At 40.9% G+C, this 19,980-nt stretch overlaps 3 protein-coding genes across 4 annotated transcripts in view; 2 read left to right on the plus strand and 1 right to left on the minus strand.

Moving 5' to 3' along the window:
* yes1 (YES proto-oncogene 1, Src family tyrosine kinase) overlaps nt 1-3,723 on the plus strand; it is a 36,848-nt gene extending 33,125 nt beyond the window's left edge. Inside the window, exon 12 of the mRNA XM_061732562.1 lies at nt 461-3,723. Within this exon, the coding sequence (XP_061588546.1) occupies nt 461-669 (209 nt within the window). The 3' untranslated portion in view covers nt 670-3,723. The remainder of the gene's footprint in view (nt 1-460) is intronic.
* A 48-nt stretch (nt 3,724-3,771) lies between these two features.
* clul1 (clusterin-like 1 (retinal)) lies at nt 3,772-12,058 on the minus strand. 2 transcript variants are annotated; one of them, XM_061732564.1, is made up of 9 exons: nt 11,940-12,058; nt 9,560-9,699; nt 8,502-8,650; nt 8,248-8,418; nt 6,582-7,023; nt 5,656-5,778; nt 5,364-5,578; nt 4,186-4,364; nt 3,772-4,021 (listed from the first exon to the last, which is right to left on the minus strand). In XM_061732564.1, exons 2-9 carry the CDS (start codon nt 9,660-9,662, stop codon nt 4,006-4,008), a joined length of 1,398 nt encoding a protein of 465 aa, XP_061588548.1. In that variant the 5' UTR covers nt 9,663-9,699; nt 11,940-12,058; the 3' UTR covers nt 3,772-4,005. The 2 variants fall into 2 exon arrangements, with proteins under 2 accessions (XP_061588548.1, XP_061588547.1); XM_061732563.1 differs by having other exon boundaries at nt 9,560-9,671; nt 11,940-11,987.
* A 4,537-nt stretch (nt 12,059-16,595) lies between these two features.
* Nucleotides 16,596-19,980, plus strand: part of LOC133452225 (collectin-12-like) — a 61,513-nt gene continuing 58,128 nt past the window's right edge. Inside the window, exon 1 of the mRNA XM_061731445.1 lies at nt 16,596-16,998. Within this exon, the coding sequence (XP_061587429.1) occupies nt 16,992-16,998 (7 nt within the window). The 5' untranslated portion in view covers nt 16,596-16,991. The remainder of the gene's footprint in view (nt 16,999-19,980) is intronic.

Here is a 19,980-nt window from a genome sequence, read left to right on the forward strand (position 1 = left end):
TATTTCAGTTTATTTGTAATGAATCCAGAATGTATGACATTTTTGTTTTTTTTTAATTGCATTACCGAAAATAAAGAACTTTATCACAATATTCTAATTTTCTGAGACAGTCCTGTATATCAGCCAACACCTCTGTTCCAATTTCCTGTCCAAATTGTTTTTGTCAGGCTCCTCTCACTAAGTAGCCTTGCTGGTTTGTCATTAAACTAATGTAAAAATGTAATATCAGAATGTAAAAATAATGTAAAATCAGAAGTTAACACATTCCAGCATTCTCCACCTTAAAACTGGCTTCTGTAATACTAATACTATTATACTGGAGTACACCGACTCATTCCAGGATTCTTTGTCTTAATTGGATGAAATTAAGGGGCCAGTTACTGAGGAGAGCTACTGAACCCAGCCAATCGAATGGAACTTATTTATATATTTCTCTATTATTTTCTGTTTGTTTGTCCAGGTATGGTGAACCGAGAGGTGCTTGAGCAGGTGGAACGAGGTTACCGAATGCCGTGCCCCCAAGGCTGCCCCGAGTCTCTCAATGAGATGATGATGCAGTGCTGGAAGAAGGAGCCAGACGAGAGGCCGACCTTTGAATACATCCAGTCCTTCCTGGAAGACTACTTCACAGCCACAGAGCCACAGTACCAGCCTGGAGACAATCTGTAGTCCGCGCGACTGAGGTACATCGTTGGAGGTCACGCGACACAAGTTCAACAAGGCTGCAAGGAAAGGGTTTTTCTTACAAACTAGTCTGCAGTGACACTGGCAAACCTGAAAATGAAGCGTGGAAATGGGTGTCTTATGCTCTGGGAACTCTGCTGATCCGAATAATCCACGTGGGCCGGCCACAACACTGTGATCTAAACCAGGGGGATTTCAAATGAATGAGTACATTCAGATGCAGAGGGGTTTGGGGGGGGTTTTGTTTTTTTTGTTTTTTTTTTTAATATAAATAAATTCCCCCACTTTTTATTTTCATTTATACAACTCTTTTAATATTTGTGCCCGGAACTTTTGTATGTGCAAGAGATTGATGTGAACATGTAGGTTGGTAAGGATGTTTTTTTTTTAAAGTGACCAATAACTGTGGTTGAATCGTGGAGTATGTGCTGCGACTGTGAAGCTTTGACCTAAAAGCTTGGAAGAGATGTAAATGAAAAAGGTCTGCTGTAAGGATGCAAGAATGTACCGAGAGTAGTAGAGTAAATGTACTGTACATACAGTATGTATAAAAAGATGTATTTGTGGCAGGTGTGATCAGGTGGACAATAGAGAAAGACATTTCTTGTATGTTTTTTTTTTTTTAACACACTTGAATGGCTAATTTTACATCAGTTTATTTTGCTTTTACCTTTTTTGTTTTTAAAACTGGGACTTGGAATTATGAAAGCGTATTTTGATGATTTACAGCAGTTTTTTTTAATTAACATTTTTATAAATGTCTAGTAAGAAAAAAACATTTCAGCTGCGAGAAATCTTTTTTGGTCCACGGTTCAGATTATTAAAAAAGACTAAAATTTCCTTTTCTATCATTCATATTTAAGCAGTTAAAGTTACCTTGTGTAGCCATACCACTTCTGACCACATGGCGGAAGCACATTGCAGGAAAGTTCGTGTCCGTTTCTCAATTGCAGGTTTGGACTTGTGAGCTTGGTAGTTCGTATTTAGCAAGTACAACTCAATTGGAGCAACAATGTATCTGTGTACTTGAAAACATAAACCAGACTCAGAATGGACCATGGACTTGTCTGGCAAAAGTGTTTTTAACCGTTACTTTATGTGATATTTTTAATGGGTAATACGCTTTTGTACTTCTGCCGTGTTATAAAGTTCAGTGGAAGCAAAAAGAAAATGTCGGAGGAAATAAAAAATTAGGCTATCCTGATGATTTAACCACAAATATGAAGTGAGAAAAGCTATATTCCTGTACGGTAACATCTTAAAACTTCGTTCAGTTAGACTAAACCAGGGTTGTAAATTCATTTTTTTTTTCTTTTTTTTTTTTCCTTGTCATTACGTCGGGTTTTTCATGGGCAATGCAGTCGGAAGTCTACACAAATCTCCCCTGGATGCATCCTGGATCAAACGGGTGGTGGAACAGCACTGCCTGGGATTTGGACCGTACTTCTCGATGCAGATTTTGACTTGGAGCAGTACTTAAGCTGCGTCTGTTTCACGAGTACAGACAAGTACACATATTGAGAACCCGCTCATGTGTCCGCCCCTGCTGCGGTGGTGCGTTCGAATGCACGCGGAACTGTGGGAAAAAATTACCTCCGTCTAGGAAAAGTGCAATAGAGCAGCCACTCAATTGGACTGGATTTCAGCTCAAAAACTCCCATGTAGAACAATGCTAGTGAGATAACGTCACCTGAACCCGGTGGTGCACACGCTTGAGGTTTTGATTGTTCAACTGTTTCATTTTCAGTCTTCAGTCTCCATTGGTTGTAAATTGATTGTATAGACTAGTGGTTCTCAACTGGTCCGGCTTCGGGACCCAACATCACCCGTAAATGATGAGCTTTGACCCAAATCGAGGGAGATTTTCGACCTCTCAAATTTGTTTCATGTAACAATGGTGCAGTTTAATCCTCAAGTTGCATAGAATTAGCTGTGATTTTATGCACAAACTTGAAAACAACTAAAAAGTAGTTCCAAAAAGAGTCAAATATTTAGTATGTAGCCTACCTTTATTATCTGACCCACTGAAAACGGACCCAGTTGAGAATCACTGGTGTAGACCAACATTACATTGTGCCTTTATCATTTCATAATTAATTGAGGAGATATTTAGGAATAGAGACGCTGGCTCTCCAGTAGATACTGGACTTTGATATTTACTTAACTTGTGTTCTATTTTTCCTCTGTCATGGTGTTGACACATCAAATAGGTCTTCAGTACATTCTTCTGCTGTTTGAGGGCAACTCAGGCAGACATCATCTTCCTGTGGGAATGTATTTATCTTTCGAAAGCAAGTGTGTCAGAAGTTGTATTGTCGACTTTGGACTTAAACGCAGCGTAAGATGGAGTGAAGGGCACCTCTCGTGGGACAGAGTGATATTACGAGACCATCCAGACCTTCCCCACTCATTGACTCAGTATTGTTTCTTTGGCTCTGTTTTCAGCACGGCCAGGCTGTAGGCCCCCATGTGGTCAGAAGTGGTATTACCAGAGTGGCTTTATAACCCCTTGATCCATGGTACGAGACTGAGATTTACATCACATATGACGCTGTAACCTTTTTTTTCTTCTTTTTGGTAAAATGATACCAGGTTATTGCTAAACAATCCTGCAGTGTTTTTAGTTCTAGTGTGGGTCATTTTTAAACATTTCTAAATGCATTCATACAGAAATTGTCCACTGCCGAAACATCTTAAACGGTATTGGGGTTTGTGTCTCCCCTCGATGGTTTCCTGGTTATTCCCTCCCACCAGTTTCTGGTAGGGCTTTGGTGCTTTTAGAGATATTCAAAATTTTTAAGTTCAATAACAAATTCTGAGCGGTACTTCCACATCCATTACACACACTAATGTTTGTTTGTGAGAAATAATGAAACAGAATGAAAGATGTGAACTTTTTTTTTTTTTTTTGTGGGTCATTCAAATAAGCAATTGTTCCTGAAAATGAGGACTCAAACTAGTGGGATAAAAGTAATAAAATTAATGAGGATGGTAACTAATATGATTTTGTACAGAGCAAAATAAAAATATCAAGCGGAAGTTTTCTTGGTGAGTTTTCATGTTTTTGAGAAAAATGTCCCTGGAATCTCTGGAAAGTTCAGACAACACTGTCATGTTTCACTCTGGCGACAGCTTGTCCACTTTTTATTTATTTACACCATTTAACAGATGAGAAGTACTATCACTTCTTAGTAGCTTCAATCCATGGCAGTAATTATACCTGCAGTGTACTTGTATTTCATCAACATGATTTCTACTACATGATATCTACAACCTACTTCTGCTCAAAAATAAAGTGCTGAAGGTAAAGATGCCGTCGATTCACTCATCTTCAGTCCTGCAAATAAAAAACAGGATGCATTATTTCTGTTGATTAAGGAAAGTTACATGTAGTTTGCATTAAACTCTTCCCATAGCAACAAACACGTCTTTGATGAAGGAAATGGACCTTGTGGTATGAGATGTGTACCCTGCAAAGACTTGACGCAGTAATAGTCTCACCTGACCATCTCCTTGTACATTTCCAAGGCCTCCTGGGCCACGTACTGGATGAAAGCTGGGTCGTGCATCTCCAGCTCCCCGGGAACGGTGAGGATGATGGGGGCAGAGTTCAGGACATTAACCTCCACCTTGGTGTCAGTGGTGGCCATGTTCTCCTTTTCATGGCTCTCTGGTGCCACCTGGAGAGTGGAAGGATGCATATCATACACCAAACACTCCTGGCAATAAGAATTAGACCTTTTTTTATTAGGGCCCGAGCACTGACAGTGCGAAGGCCTTATTGTATCTGTAGATGTTCTAGTTTTTTTTATTTTTCGCGTTTTTATTTTTCCGACGAAATGAGGGCCTTTTTGCCCCCCTAAACGTGCCCCAAAAGTCACCAAATTTTGCACGCAAGCCAGGCCTGGCGAAGATTTGATATTTAATGGTTTGCATTAATGGGCGTGGCCTAATGGCTCAACAGCGCCCCCTAGAAAACTTTGTGCCTCAAGCCCCACAATACGGTTTGACGTACATGCATGAAAATCGGTACACACCTGTATCATGTCGCAACTTAAAGAAAAGTCTCTTGGCGCCATGGCCGAAACCGAACAGGAAGTCAGCCATTTTGAATTAATCGTGTAATTTTGGCACAATTTATGCCATTTCTCCGGCCATTAATGCGGCCCGAACTGTAACGTGCACCCATGTGTGTTATATCAAAATGTGCGTCTCCATCCTGCGACGATGGGCATTACTTTTCTCAGTCAAAAGCGTTACCGTGGCAACGATAGATGGCAAAAAGCACGCCCCCCTTCATCTGATTGGTCCATATTTGATAGATCCTACTTTCTGCAATAACTTCTGAATGGTTTGACATAAAGAGTCATGGGTGGTGTCATTGGACATGGTTTTGAGTCCTTGACCTTTATTGTTGAAAATTGTACGTGTGAGGGCCCGTTAATCGCTGCTTGCAGCTTTAATTGAATCTAGTATCTATACCCACTTTTTCCTATTGAGGGTCTGCTGGAGCCTAGATTAACTCTTTGGGTGAAAGGTGGGGTACAAGCATTTCCAAATCTGTATTTTCTCCCACTTTGCTTACTTTCCTCACAGATAGGATACATTTGGGATCTCATCAAACTGTCCTCCCCGTTCCTTGTCCGTCCTCTCCCTCCCCTCTGCCAGTCCCTGCTCACCATGGTGATGTGGAAGATGTTCAGCGGAGTGCTGCCGTTGTTCACGGCCTTCGCCACCCAGCTGAACTCTGCTGCCATGTCGCCGAGCCAGTTCACCGTTTCATCGGTGTGGCGTTGGACGATAGACAAGATCTCCTCGTATTGCTCTCTGGAGACGTCCAGCAGCTGGGAAACCTCATCCAGCTCCACGTGCAGCTCCCGGACACTGGGACACTCTGGAGACACAGACAAGGTGAGCTGCAGCGTCCCGAGGCGTGTGGGCTGAACTCAACACGAGGTGGTGGTGCGTCACCTGTGAGCAGGGCTCCTTGGCAGGCCTCACACTTGCTCTGAAGTTGCCAACACTCTGATGTCTGCTTGCGGAGGTCTTTGCACAACTTCCTGTTCTGCAAAAGACTAGGGAACCTTTCCCTCTCTGGTTAAAAGAAAAAAAGAAAGAAAGAAAAAATCTCAGTCAAAATTTGCACCAAGAATGGTAATAGTAGTATCATTTATTAACGTAAAACAGTGCTCTAAAAAGGTTAATCCTGCTGGTTCTAAAGGGGCCACATTATAAAAATACAGGGCTTTTTATAAATGTGTTGACGCTGTATATTTGGGTGTCTAACTGGAAAATAAAAATTGCCGACATAACACAACTCTCTGTCACTTAGTTTTGAGCATCCTGAACCTCAAATATGTTATTTCGGGATCCATTTCGAACCTTTTAATCCTCTTGAGGTCTTTTTTTATTTTTATTTGCAGGTTCTGTGACATCACAGACCCAGCTCAGGTTAGAATTATGCAGGCTCTGCATTTTTTCATTCATTCAATTTCACAGCATGCTGCATTCATGCTGAAGTGGGTAGTATAAGGCTGTAACACCAATTTCAAATGATGTACAACATGCAGAAGAGAGGGGTGGAGTCGAGATGAAAGGCTGATTCCACCCCCTTAAGTGAGCAGCAGTGAAGAGAGAGTAAAACCATCTTGAAAAGGGTGTCTCTGGAACTTTGACCAAAACATGTTACAGATTTTTTGGTCAAAGTTACATAAAAAAAAGATCTTAATATGCCTCGTTTAAGAGTATAACTGCATTAACCCAGTATTTCCTGAGCATGTCCTTTGATGTTAAATAGTGTATAGATTGCTCTTAGAATAAACTCACTCATCCCACACACTTCTTTCTTTTTGTCGACTCATTCATCCAAAGTGGATCGTCAGTGAGGACTGTACTACCTTTCTTTTTCTCCTCTTCCACTGCCTGCTGGAGGTCATCAAACACCTGGGTGACCACAGCTCCAAATTCCTCCACCACACTTTTGCCGAAGTCAAAGAAGGATTCCAGCACCTCCTCCAGGCCCACGCCCTGCAGGAAGCCCGAGTCTCGGCCAGGATAGAAAGGTTCGAGGACGGCGTCTTCCGTCAGGACGTCTGTGTTGTTCAGGAAGGCTCTCTGGAGAACTTTGTCCAGCCTGCTGCTAATCCTGGAGACCAGCGTCACGCTGCAGTTCACCACGGTGCCCACCTTGCTCATCACACGGTTGAAGGAATCCTCAATTTGGACAACATCTTTGTCTTCTGAGTCGTCAGGGTCTTGGTTCACCAAGATGTCCCCTTTTTCCGCGGGTCTCTTACTAGACCCAAAGCGCCTGGACACTCTCTGGAAGAAGTTTCCCACCTACAGTAAACCAAAGTTATAGAGGTTATTGTAGCTTGCTGTCATCTATTGTGATTTCACACATCAGGGCCACAGCATGATTACTACGGGTATGGATCAGTTTCTGACTATTTAACCCTGGGACCAAAAGTCAAAGTCAATGGGGCACACATGTTGTCATAGAAACACTGTAAATATAGAAAAGAGAGAGGAAAAAAGCCCAAAATTGGATGTTGAAAAGATGAAAAATAACCAAAAAAAGAGCATATTGGCTGCAAGAGATGCCAAATGATGCAAACGTGACACAAAATGACAAAAAGACCAGAATGGGTATTAAAATGGATCAGTTTCTGACTATTTAACCCTGGGACCAAAAGTTAAGGAGTCAATGGGGCACACATGTTGTCATAGAAACACTATGCTGTAATTATAGAAAAGAGAGAGGAAAAAAGCCCAAAATTGGATGTTGAAAAGATGAAAAATAACCAAAAAAAGAGCATAATGGCTGCAAGAGATGCCAAATGCTGCAAACGTGAAACAAAATGACAAAAAGACCGGAACAGGTATTAAAATGTAAAAAAAATGATGCAAAACACAAATAGATACAAAAAGTGGCCACTGTGATATTCTAAAATAGCCATGAAAATGTTCAGCTATAACAAAGCAAAACTAACATGATTAAAAAACTACATTTTCCAAACCAAAGGTCATTCATAAAATAACCTTATTTGAAGAATCAGATGGGTATGTTTATAACTTGTCTGCAACTGAAGGTCCAAACTTCTGTATAGCAATACCATCTCTTCCCACATGGGGGCAGCATATTACAAGAATGTTCTCGTTCAGCCACAGAGGGAAGATGTATAACATTGCACCTCTAATGGGACAAATTGGTAATAAAACATGTGCTGGACCATCTCTTTTGTCAACACAGAAGATCTGTTGGCCACCGTGTGGTCATATATGGAATTTCTACATTGAGTGACTTTGAATATTTCGATAGTTGCACCTTTTTTGGCAAACAATTATTCAAGCAGAAAAACTTAGAAAAAAATATAGTAGGTACTCAGTGTTTATAACTGGACAAATAGGCCTGTGAATAAAAATATGTTTATAAATGTTGGCTTTCCTAAATGTGTCATCATCATATTATTGTATATCATGCTCTGCATTATTGTGAGAGGGTTTCAACCTGACAAAAGGATATTCACATTTGTGGAAACCCTGTTATGAGAGTTTTCATACCTTGGCATGGAAAGCAGCAAAGCCCCTGCGGCACGTGGTGGTATAAAAGGTCTTGCATGCATCTTCCAGGCAGGGTCTGCACTCCTCCCACTCAGACTGCAGGGAGTCTTTGCACTGCTCCTCTGCCTCCACCAGCTTCTCCGTCACCTCCTTGGCCAGTTGGGCTGCGCCCTGGAAATGGAAACGGTGAACATATGTGAAAATATGTTTAATTCTCTTTTCCCCTAGCTCAGGGGAGTCTGGGTTTGTCTTACCTTCTTCTTGTCACTGCTGTGTTTCAAAGATTTCATGAGGTGCTCGTGCTTTTGCTCATTCCTCCACAACACCTCCCTCATCTGTTTCACCCCATACAAGGCCCTCCTAATCTCCTCATCCACCAGTTTCTCACCGCTTTCAGACAATTCTGAAAATACAAAGTGAGCAAATATGAACATTTCACAAGATTTATAACTCCTATTCCAGAAAGGTGAAGACACTGTAAAATGGAAATCCATAAATATATAATTCAATTTATTTTATCCACAATAATAAAATAAAACAAAAACAAGAATATTAGTTTATGCATTTCAGCGTTGGCCCAGAAAAAACAGCAGTGCTTCCAGACTATTTTCACATTTGGACATTTGGCTTATTTGAACTTTAAGCTGAAACGGAGGGAACTGCATCCAGATGTCAGGAAGTGTTCCTGAGCCTTTTTAATTGATTTCATTCACAGAATCATGACTGTTTTTAACACCTGAGGGCTCAAAGATCACTGGCATTTAAAACTGATTTTGTCCTTTTGTACATGTTTCTCTTAACTCTCTGAGTCCCCTAATGATATTATGATCTGTAGATGATGACATAGTCTTTTCCCCAGAGGAATGTTATTCTGAAACTGTTTCACTATTTGTTGACTAATTTCTTTCTCAAGTCGTAAACCTTTGTCCATCTTTTCTTCTAAGAGATTCCGCCTATTGATTTTTTTTTATTTCCAGGCCTGTCACTGATCTGATTAACTTAATTAGCTGCAACATGTTCCATCAGGTGATTTTGATTTGTGCCAGTTAGCTTTCCAACCGTCTGTTCCTCCCAGTTTAAGATGTGCTGCTGCTATCAAATTCAATATATGTATCTGTCTCACTTTCAACATTTGATGTCTTTTCTGTGTTCTACTATGAGATTATAAAATCATTTACATTTTCATTTTATTTATAACTTTTTTTTGAAGCTGAGGTCAGTTGGACTAAACATGAGTGACTGAAACGATCAGAATAGTCCTGCCTAATGTGGAAAAGCTGTGACGGGGGAAGATTTGGGTTTTCCAGCTCACCTTTCAACGTGTCCTCAGAGACCTCTTCGGTTTGGTCCGCCAGAGCGGAGTTGAGGACACTCAGTGTCGCCACAGACAGCACCAAACCCAGGAGGAGCTTCATTCTGCAGCCCTGTTGCAGTGTTTGATGGAAGAAATGTCTAAAAGGATATGACAGGTGTCCTCCAGGGGTTAAGTACGACAGTGACGCAGTGATGCAGAATCGTATTTGTATAGAGACAGATCCTAAATCACAATATCAACTTCACAAGTTTAATAAAAATCAAAGAATTTACATTTGAGGCATATTCTTAATTAAATGTGTGCACATTTTTTTGAACATGCATCAGAGAGAACGTGGGTGGTTATACAAAGGTCCAGCACTTGGTGGTGCTACACATGTACGCACAAAACTACAGCGATCAGTCCCACTTGGAAATCAAATAAGTGGAAGCCTAAAAGCTATTGGTTTTTGCTTTAAAGGCAAAAAAAAAAAATCAATCTCATTGAAGTCTTTAGATGTGTACGTAGAGCTTGCAGTCACACTACTACAAGCAGAGCTTTGATCAAAATCAAAGTGCTTGGGAAACTTTGAATTACACACACATTTACTTCTGACAAACAAAGTTTATGGCCTGAATTATAATTAAGTCGATGCTGCACATTTAAAAGAAGCCGTCCTTCTCATGTGTCTTCACATTTATCTAGCTGGCTTTTGTTTTTAAGTGTGACCCATCCCAGAAAGAGAGCCGCCGCAGAACGAGACCGCTTATTAAATCACGTCACGGGGTTCACCTTTGCTGGGAAACTTTCCAACTTGTGGGCTCCTGAGCCATCTGGTGTGCCAGGAGACCAGGACCAATCAGATCACAAAATCACTTTACAAGAAAAATTAAAATCCTCAAGTTTCTGAATTTAGTCTACATGAGTTGGGTTCCCCCTCGCATCTTACCTGCCTGCCCTTTACTGGAGGCCCCGCTCCGGATCAGCCATGCCAGGATTTATGCAAGTCAGCGTCCAGCAGGGATTTAAAGTAAATGGGGATCTACCCACTTGACTTATTTCCTCATGGGTTTAAGCTGCTTATAAAAGCTGTTTTAATATATCCTTGCAGCTGCATACATAGCCTTTGTTTTTTAAGTACATTTTAGTACTGAGACATAATGTTAAAAATGGTCAAACTAGTGCAAAATATATACATTCAAATAATAATAATAATAATAATAATAATAATAATAATAATAATAATAATAAATCATTGGCAACAGGGCACTAAATCAGATTGTAAAGTACCTGAGACCATGTTGACCGTGATATTTTAAAACGTAGACTCTTGCACTCTGGACTCTCGGAGCGTTCAACTGGTTCACCAATTACCTCAGCAATAGGACTCAGTGCATCAAACACTATGGCCTGTGTTCTGATTTTCTTACTGTCCACAAGGGGGTGCCACAAGGCTCTGTTTTAGGCCCACTTTTATTTATTATTTATATCAATGACTTGGTTCTAAATTTGACAGATGCTAATTTACATTTCTATGCTGATGACACAATTATTTATTGCTTTGAATCTACTCTGCTTAAGGCCATTAAGCAGAGCAAGAAGCAAGAACCGACTTGTTGCTGCTACCTTTTTACCAGTACTAGATTATGGAGATATTTTGTGAATGCTTCTGCTGAATGTCTTCATACGATTGATACTGCATATTCTGCTTCCCTGAGGTTCATTTGAAATTGTAAACCATTGACACATCACTGTGAGTTCTACTCTCGGGTTGGATGGTCTTCTCTGGCCCTGAAGGCTCAGTCATTGCTATAATTTTATATATAAGGCAATGCTTGGTCTGCTGCCTTCTTACATCTGCTCCTTGATTGTACAGGGAAGTCCTGGTTCTTACTCGTTCCGTTCACAAGACTACCTGTTACTTTCTGTTCCTTTTGCCCGTACTGAACTGGGTAAAAGAGCCTTTGTTTATTCTGCTCCTTCAGCCTGGAACACATTACAAAATGACTGGAGGCTAACAGGGTTAATTTCTTTGAGTACTCTCAATCTAAATTGAAAATACTTGAGGCCGACTCCATTACATGTACCTTTTTTTGTGATTTGCTTGCTTTTTAAAAAATGTATTTTAATTGTATTTTATCTGTTGGTGTTTTATCTGTCATTTGTAACTCTGTGTAACTATGTGTTGTAATTGCTGCTGCCTATCTTCGCCAGGTCTCCCTTGGAAAAGAGGTTTTTAATCTCAATGGGATCTTCCTGGTTAAATAAAGGTTAAATAAAAAATAAAAAAGACACAGATACAAGGCTAACAAAACATCAACTAATGTTTGACAAACTAAGAGTGATCACTAATGAAAGGAATAAAAGAAAAAGACCCAACAGATCTGAAGCAACTTACCAGCTGAGGACCGAAGATGCCTCTCCACATACAGACGTAAACAAAGTGCTCTGCCGGGATGGAAGTCGCCAGGAAACCCGACCTGATCAAGTCTATTTGTGCTCATTCCGCTTGAGCTTTATCCTATTACTGTCTTTACCTGACGGTGACATCCATTAATCCAGTGTTTGGCGTGCCGAGGGACAGGTTGGCTTTGCTTACATACTGTTGCTCTTAAGGTCAGTTAATGTTTATGTGGCCCAGCATGGGACCAATCCGGAGGCCAAATCATTTTATTAGTTAAGACAAAGCACATAAAAGGCATCAATATATGTTGAAACTAAGAGGTTCAGCTGTAGATGTGAGGAGGGAAGTTTAGTTTGTCCTATTGCGTCAACAAATCGCTTGTGCACATGCAGTGTCTTTTTTTCTTTTTCCTGCCCTAAGTGTTGCCGTTAAATATTAGAGGAATACTTGACATCATTTTCTAGAAAAAGAATAATCTGTCCATCTATTGCCTATACTTGCTTAATCAAATGCGGGGTCACGAGATCTGAGGAAAAGAAGAGTGAATTACAAATGTTCTTGAATTTGGTAACACTGGTGTTTGTTTCACTCAAATCTGGCAAACGCAATTTGACCGCTCTGACATCAGCTCTTGAATTATCCGTTCACATGCACGGAGGTCATTTCCTGACCATGAGCTCTACATCCTTGATTGAATGATGGGTGGTTTGTGTGGCGTTGATGTGGTGAACTCCACACGAGGATGCGAACAGATCCCACCATCAACTGGACCAGAGCCAGATGGATCTCAGTATTGTGTGAGTTGTAACTGCTGCAGAGCTGCAGGGGTACAAAATGTTCACACATCCTGATGACATTTTGAGGTTGTTTTTAAGCATAAAGACAGAATTAAAAACAACATGAACATCCGATCTGTTAGATCTTTACTGCAAAATTCCAATAGAAAACCACAGGGGGTAAAAAAACAACAAAAAAATATTGGAAAAATTATTTAAAAAACAAAAAACAACCACAGCTTACTTGTATAAGTATGAACACCCCTCCTAAGTAATACTTTATAGAAGCATGTTGTGCCTTTATTACAGTATGAGATCTTAGTAAACAAGACTATATTATTATCACACATCTTTGGATTTAATTTCAATCTTCTTTGCAAAAGAGAGAAATTTAAAGTTCCTTTAAATTGTGAGGAAAGCTCCCGTGTAGCTTTTTTTGTTTTGTTTTTTAAAACTGGTTTCCAATGGGATTGAGCCTGGCCAGTACTAGACTTTGGTTTTCCTTCTCTGAAGCCATGTCCTGGTTGATTTTGACATATTTGACATATTTTTAAATCTCTGATCTTAAATCTTTTAAGCACTGTTTGGATCTGTTTTAATTGATTTTATTGTTACATTATATATTAATTGTAACTTAATATTTGTTTAATTGACTGTTCTTTTGTTGTTTTGTTTTTGTTTTTTTGTTTTTTACTTTTGTATTTGCTCGACGTCATTGTAAATGAGGGCTCGCCCTCAATGATTTTCGAGTTTAAATAAAGATATATATGCTTTAGGAAGGTCCCCTTTATTTTAAGCTTATTTTGCACGTTTGTGCACCAAATTATCTAGGTATTTGGAGCCATTCATTTTGCCAGGTATCTTGACAAGCCACAGCACAGCACCGTGCCTCACTGTTGATATTGGATGATTTTCTGTAGTGGCTTTGCACCAAACATAACTTTGTAAAATTAAGGCCAAAAATTTCAGCCGTTTACTCATCAGACCATATTTTCTTACATGGTTTGAGGTGAATGAATACATTTTGGTATCATTCAGGTGGGCTGGCACACTCTTTTTTTTTCAATAACAAGCAGCGTCTGTCTAGCCACCCTGTGGGAGATAGTCTCATGTAAACAGTGATCAGTACCTTCTAGAAATTCCTGTAGTTCCACTTAATAAGCTCTTTTTTCCCCTCATCATCTCATCAACTTTGGGCGGTCCACCCTGATCTTTGCAATGTTTCTGTGACGCCACATTTCTCCTCTTATTGATGGTGATTTTGATAGTGTTCCTGGTGCATTCACTGCCTTTGGTATTCTTTTTTATCCCTCTCCAGATTGGTACTGCAAATAACCCCGTCAGGAAATAAAGGTTTTACTTGCTCTGTTTTTAAAACATCCACCAGTTATTCTTTAACTATATGTGAACCTGGTGTATTTTTAGTGAAAGGAACCATAGGAAAGTGTTTAGTATTTCAGAACTCCAGTTGTGAGAGTCTCTCTATCCCCAGCTCTTTGTTGGTGCCCCATTTCCCTCAAAAATGTGCCCTCTTTGCATTCTGTGACCCAGAAAATAGAGTCCTTACTGGGTAATAATCCAAACCAGTCAGAGCCTCAGCCCCTCTGACACCTTCAGCACCTGGTTCCCATAACGCTGCAGGGAGAAATGTTTCCCCCACGATTTCCCACAGTAGATCCAAACATAAAACAGTTGACAGTGAAGAGGGTTTATGGTTGAGTAAGTCTGCCAGTACGCCAACTTTCGCACGAGCGTCAGTACAAATCAACACAGAATGAAATTTAAAAAATGATCCCAGATTTTTGTTTCGTTTGGATTCTGTTTTTTTGATGCTTCTCTGCAAGTGCGTCCAGACTTTGGGACATCAAAAAAACTCTTCAAAGTGCTGCAGCAAGTTCTTACAATAGCCCCACCATGTGGTCCTGTGCTAAGGTTTGTGGTGTTGATTAAAGCACGGAGTCCTGGTCTGAGGAAAGTAAACACATGGGGAGTCAAACAGCTCCACAAAGAAGAGAGGTATGAAGAATGCAACAGTGAAACACAGGTCTTGTTAGAGGTAACACAACTGCTGTAAACTGTCCTTCTGTGAACCTTCAGTTGGGCAGGACACGGTCTCCACTGCAACTCCTGACTATGTTAAGGGTGTGCACTGACTGGAGGGAACTTTCTAATTTTTTTTTTTAAGCAATCGATGCCAGAAGATTAAATATGAAGAACAAGGACTTAAGTGGTGCCAATCACTGATCATCAGTTAGTGTAATAATCTCTGTAAAAACAGGTTTTGTCAGATCGCTGGTTTGGACCAAACAGGTATGTGTTAACACAGTTAATGCGAATGCCAATGCGTTAGGACATCAGCTGTTAGATAAGTAATTGTTGCTGAAAATCAATTAGCGAAGGTTTATAAGATAATTTCCAAACAATATAGAGTCTAGAGTCTAGAGACACACAACGTGTTTGGAAAAAAACTAACTCAGCTATTAGCATAAACCCTCATACCAACCATCAAGCACGGACTTGAAGGACTTCAGCTACAGGACCTGGGCTCCTTGCTGGCACTAAGTAGACTCTGAACTCCTCTTTTTACAAAAGGTTTCTACAGACACTGCAAGAAGTAGAGAGCACTTCTTAAAGACAATCAAATATTCCCTCAAATGAGTTGAAACAATGTTTTTAACATGTAAAAAAATCTTTATTGTCACTTTAAAAAGGAGACCAAAACATGCTCAGCCCTTCGTTTTCTATTTTAAACATTTATTCCAGGACAGACCCAAATTTCAATTTCATCCTTTGCTATAAATAGAAACAGCGTCATATCTCCTCATGCGGGCCCGAGCACTTACAGTGCGAAGGCCCTATTGTATCTGTAGGAAATGTTTGTGTTTTTCTCGTTTTTCTTTCGAATGAGGGCCTTTTTGCCCCCCTAAACGTGCCCCAAAAGTCACCAAGTTTTGCATGCAAGCCAGGCCTGGCGAAAAATTAGATATTTAATGGTTTGCATTAATGGGCATGGCCTAATGGCTCAACAGCACCCCCTAGAAAATTTTCATGCACGAAAATCGGTACACACCTGTATCATGTTGCAAATTAAAGAAAACTCTCTTGGCACCATGGCCGAAACCAAACAGGAAGTCGGTCATTTTGAATTAATCGTGTAATTTTGGCGTAATTTATGCCATTTTTTCGGCCGTTAATGCGGCCCGAACCGTAACGTGCACCCAGGTGTGTTATACATCAAAATGTGTGTCTCGATCCTGCGACGATGGGCATTACTTTTCTCAGTCAAAAGCGTTACCGTGGCGACGATACACGCCAAAAAGCGCGCCCCCCCCCCCTTCATCTGATTGGTCCATATTTGATAGTTCCTATTTTCTGCCATAACTTTTGAATGGTTTGACATAAAGACTCATGGGTGGTGTCATCGGACTCGGTTTTGAGTCCTTGAACATAATTGGCATGAATTAGCCCCGCCCCTTCTTCTGATTGGTCGATATGTGATAATTCCTATTTTCTGCAATAACTTTTGAATGGTTTGACATAGAGAGTCGTGGATGGTGTCATTTCTGATATGCTTTTGACGATAAGTTGAGTTTTATGTGAACAGCAAAGGCACTTTTTAAAGCTGCTTGCAGCTTTAAATCAGCATTTACAACTTTTACACCAAATTACTTGAAAATGTAGTTTGCTGCAATGAAAACGTTTTGTAACTTAGGTCCAAACAACCTGCTGCTCTACAGTGGGTGTTGTTACCTGCCCCTAGGATAACTGCAGCGGTTAGGCAGAGCAGAGCTGTGGAGGAGCGTGCAGCTGCAGACTGCTGCACACAGATGTGGGGAGCACGTGGTTTCTGGTAGCAGCCCTACGGGTGCTCCACTTCCCCTCACGTTTGGATTCCTTCACTTGTTGAGCGTCTCCTGTTGCTGCTGCTGCGGGTACCAAGGATCCACCCTCTTTCCCAGCATCTCCCCGAGACAAAACAAGGAGAAGTCGTCTGGGAGAAGTTTGCATCCACAAGTCCTCAGCAACAGTCCACTGGCAGCAGCAGCAGCAGCAGCAGCAGAATAAGAAGTTACCTGGGCCGAAGGAGGTGGACCCCAGCGTGAAAAAGTCACGGATGGAGCTCTGATTTTTATTCCACCACCTTCTCTCCTGTCAACAACCCCGGGGACACTGGGATACCTGCGGATTGGAGGTGCTGTGGAGTTCCAGTGCGATGCTGTGGATGTGACTTCAGGCAGCAGCCCATCAACGACAGACCCCCTAAATCACAATGAAAGGTATGCTCAGTTAGAGGTTAAATAATCCCCAAATTAAGTGTTTCTGCAAGACATCAACGCCACGTGTCACTGTTGACAAGGTGATGCGTTTTTGTGCTCACGCAACCCCCCGTGGGTCTCTCTTTGTCGCTCCGCTGGTTCTGGTGCGGGACCTGAGGAATGCGTGGGCTACAACTCAAGGCTGATTTATGGTTCCGCGTTACACTAACGCGGAGCCTACGGCGTAGGGTACGCGGCACACGCACCGTACGCTGCGCGTCTCCGCGTACACTACGCCGTAGTCTACGGCGTAGACTCTGCGTCGATTTAACGCGGAACCATAATTTAGGCTTCACATCTGCTTTCAATAACGGGGCTCTGTTTTGGGGATTGTTTTGCATCTGTCCTGTGATGCACATCAGAGGGTAACCGACTAAAAAAAAGAGAGAAAATATTCCACATACATACAAAAAAAAACCAAAAGCGTCATCCGGAGGCTATATGCCGCGTTCCATTTGTCCTCGGAAGTGGGAATTTCCAAGTTCCCAGTCGGATTTTTCAACTGGAACGCCCCTCGAAGTGGGATTTCCCACTGGGAAAGTGGGAGAGTCTTCACCACCCCCGAGTTCATATTCCGAGATGGCTGCCCCGGTTGTAAACAGTAGAAGAGAGCTTCGTAGCACTTCATTCTAGTTTTGGTCACACTAAATCAGTCATATACAAGTATTGTTTGGCATATATATGCTGCTATAGTGTAATTTACATTTTTCATGTGGTATATGCGACCTACAAACTTGTTCACCTACTTTGTAACTGGAACGCTGATAACTCGGCTATGACGTCATTCCCATTTCCGAGTTCCGACTTCCGAGGTAAATGGAACGCAGCTTTTATTCACTTTTTTTGTTTTGATTATCGATTATCGATCCCCTTGAATATCAGGTATTTAGTCACATGTGTGCGACTTGCTTTACTTTAAAGTTTTAAATATAACTGGGATGTATTGAAAGAAGTATTGAGCGAGACTTTCTGTTACACAGTAAAGCTTTTATATGACTTATATCCAGCCTGCTTTCCAACACCGGCTGCAAAACACAGCAGAGGAAACGGCATGGATCATGCTCGTCAGTGGCTTTATATTTATGGGTCTCTGATCTGCCTGGATCAGAGACCCATGTGGTTCTCTGAAGTTTTGCACGTTGCTAAATTAATATCTTGGTTTGTCATTCTTAACCTCAAAGGCCACACTTGTTAGACCTGTTGCGTTGATTGTCGCCCCACTGCTGCCCCCTGACGGCCAGTCTCGGGAAACAGAGGTTTAACTGAATCATACAGCAGGCTGCATCCTGGATGTTATTGGCGTGCTAGACGACTACAGGTCATGTTATTGCATTGTGAAGCAGTGGGGTTTATTTGGAAAGTACATTCTGTTTCAGTCCAACAGAACGCAGGTCTTAACTACTAATGGTTCCATTTGAATCCATGTGAAAAGACCTGAGCAGGAGCAACAATCCTCTTGTTAATCTCATTTTATGACAATAGTGTTTCATGAATCATCTTTTACACTTTATATTTTTCCTCATAGACATAGACATGGTATCAGTAATGTCATTCTTAAAGAGACAGCGAGGAAAATGTGTATAATGCTCTAAAACCCAAGGTATTGAATGCATATTTACAACAGTACAGGTATGTTATTTCTCTGAACGTATCCCTGGATTGCTTATGTCATTTGAAAGGTCTGTAGAGGATTGATGCCACAAAACACAATTGAAAGCAAAACCTAGTTGTTGAGCAGGTAAAACCTCGAAACTCTAGATTTTGACTCAGGAGTCAGTTGTTCATGGCTTGTCCAAAACTATTACCGTATATTCTTAGATTTGTGTTTGTTTTCTTCCTAGTTTGTTATTGTTTTGTGTTTTTTTTTTTTTAGACGTGAGTCCCTGGAGAAAAAAAAAACTGTTACATTTCTCAGAGACCACACATACACTGGATCTGAATGTTTGTCAGTCAAATAACCACGTATCTCAAACACTTCGTCTTGTTCTTCACTCGGGTGGTATTCTACACCAAACTGTGGACATTCTCTAATAAATAAATAAGAATGAAAAGGAAACCTTTCGGTCCAAATATTAGTATAAAATAAGGACATAAAAATACAAAAATATGTTGACAACCTGTTCAAAAGTTGGAAGTGCACGAGAGAGAGTCATAGTCGAGCTGTCAAGAGATCATCCTCGCTGCATTGGGTTGATGTGCTTGTAACCTAGCAACAACTGGATTGATGACATCACTCGCAGCAATGACAGGTAACACAGGTGAGGTGAGACAAGATGGACAAAAACTCACAGCCAGTTGTTCAGTAACATGTTCACGATTACGGCATCTGTTGCTTATCTGCATTTACTCTTAATGCTCCATCTGCAGTCTTGCAGATACACTCCGAAATCCATCTAAATATTGTAATGGAGTCTGAAATATAGGTTTGTGCAGCATTGATTCGCTGTGAACTCATTAGTGTCTAAATGCTAAATTTTATCAGTGAGATCCCATCCCTACAATGGTCAAGGATCAAAGGAAGTTATTGTTTCAACTTCCTTATTGCTGTCAGTTCTGCTCTTTCCCTAATTTCAAAAGATCTTCTTTTCAGTCTACCTGGATTTGAAGTCTTTTGTAGGGATTACTTGAATTTGGCAAGCTCATTACCTGCTTCATATGTAAACAACTTGCAGGAGAGCCCTTTTCCATACTTTCTTAATAACTGCAGGCAAGTCCATTGCATGGCGTCACATATTGACGAACAACCATCACAAGAAGATGAAAACCCCACACAGAACGACTCCGTCTGGGCCCAGGAGTTGAGCCAGGAACCTTTTTGCTGTGAGTCAACAGTGCTAACCACTTATCCTCCCAAGAATATGTAACATGTGGAAACGCAGTCCTTTGAGTGTTTTAAATAACATTGTAGAACCGATCATATAACTTTTACATCTGCTCTACGCC

The sequence above is a fragment of the Cololabis saira genome, chromosome 10 (assembly GCF_033807715.1).
Source record: "Cololabis saira isolate AMF1-May2022 chromosome 10, fColSai1.1, whole genome shotgun sequence".
NCBI lineage: Eukaryota > Metazoa > Chordata > Actinopteri > Beloniformes > Belonidae > Cololabis > Cololabis saira.

What these genes read in the sequence shown, in the direction of transcription:
- clul1 (XM_061732563.1), bottom strand. Translation starts at nt 11,969, where the DNA reads ATGTGGAGAGGCATCTTCGGTCCTCAGCTG. An exon ending in CCAAGGAGCCCTGCTCACAG is followed by an intron (nt 5,579 to 5,655) that starts GTGACGCACCAC and finishes CTGTGTCTCCAG; the next exon opens with AGTGTCCCAGTGTCCGGGAG. An exon ending in ACATCTTCCACATCACCATG is followed by an intron (nt 4,365 to 5,363) that starts GTGAGCAGGGAC and finishes TCCACTCTCCAG; the next exon opens with GTGGCACCAGAGAGCCATGA.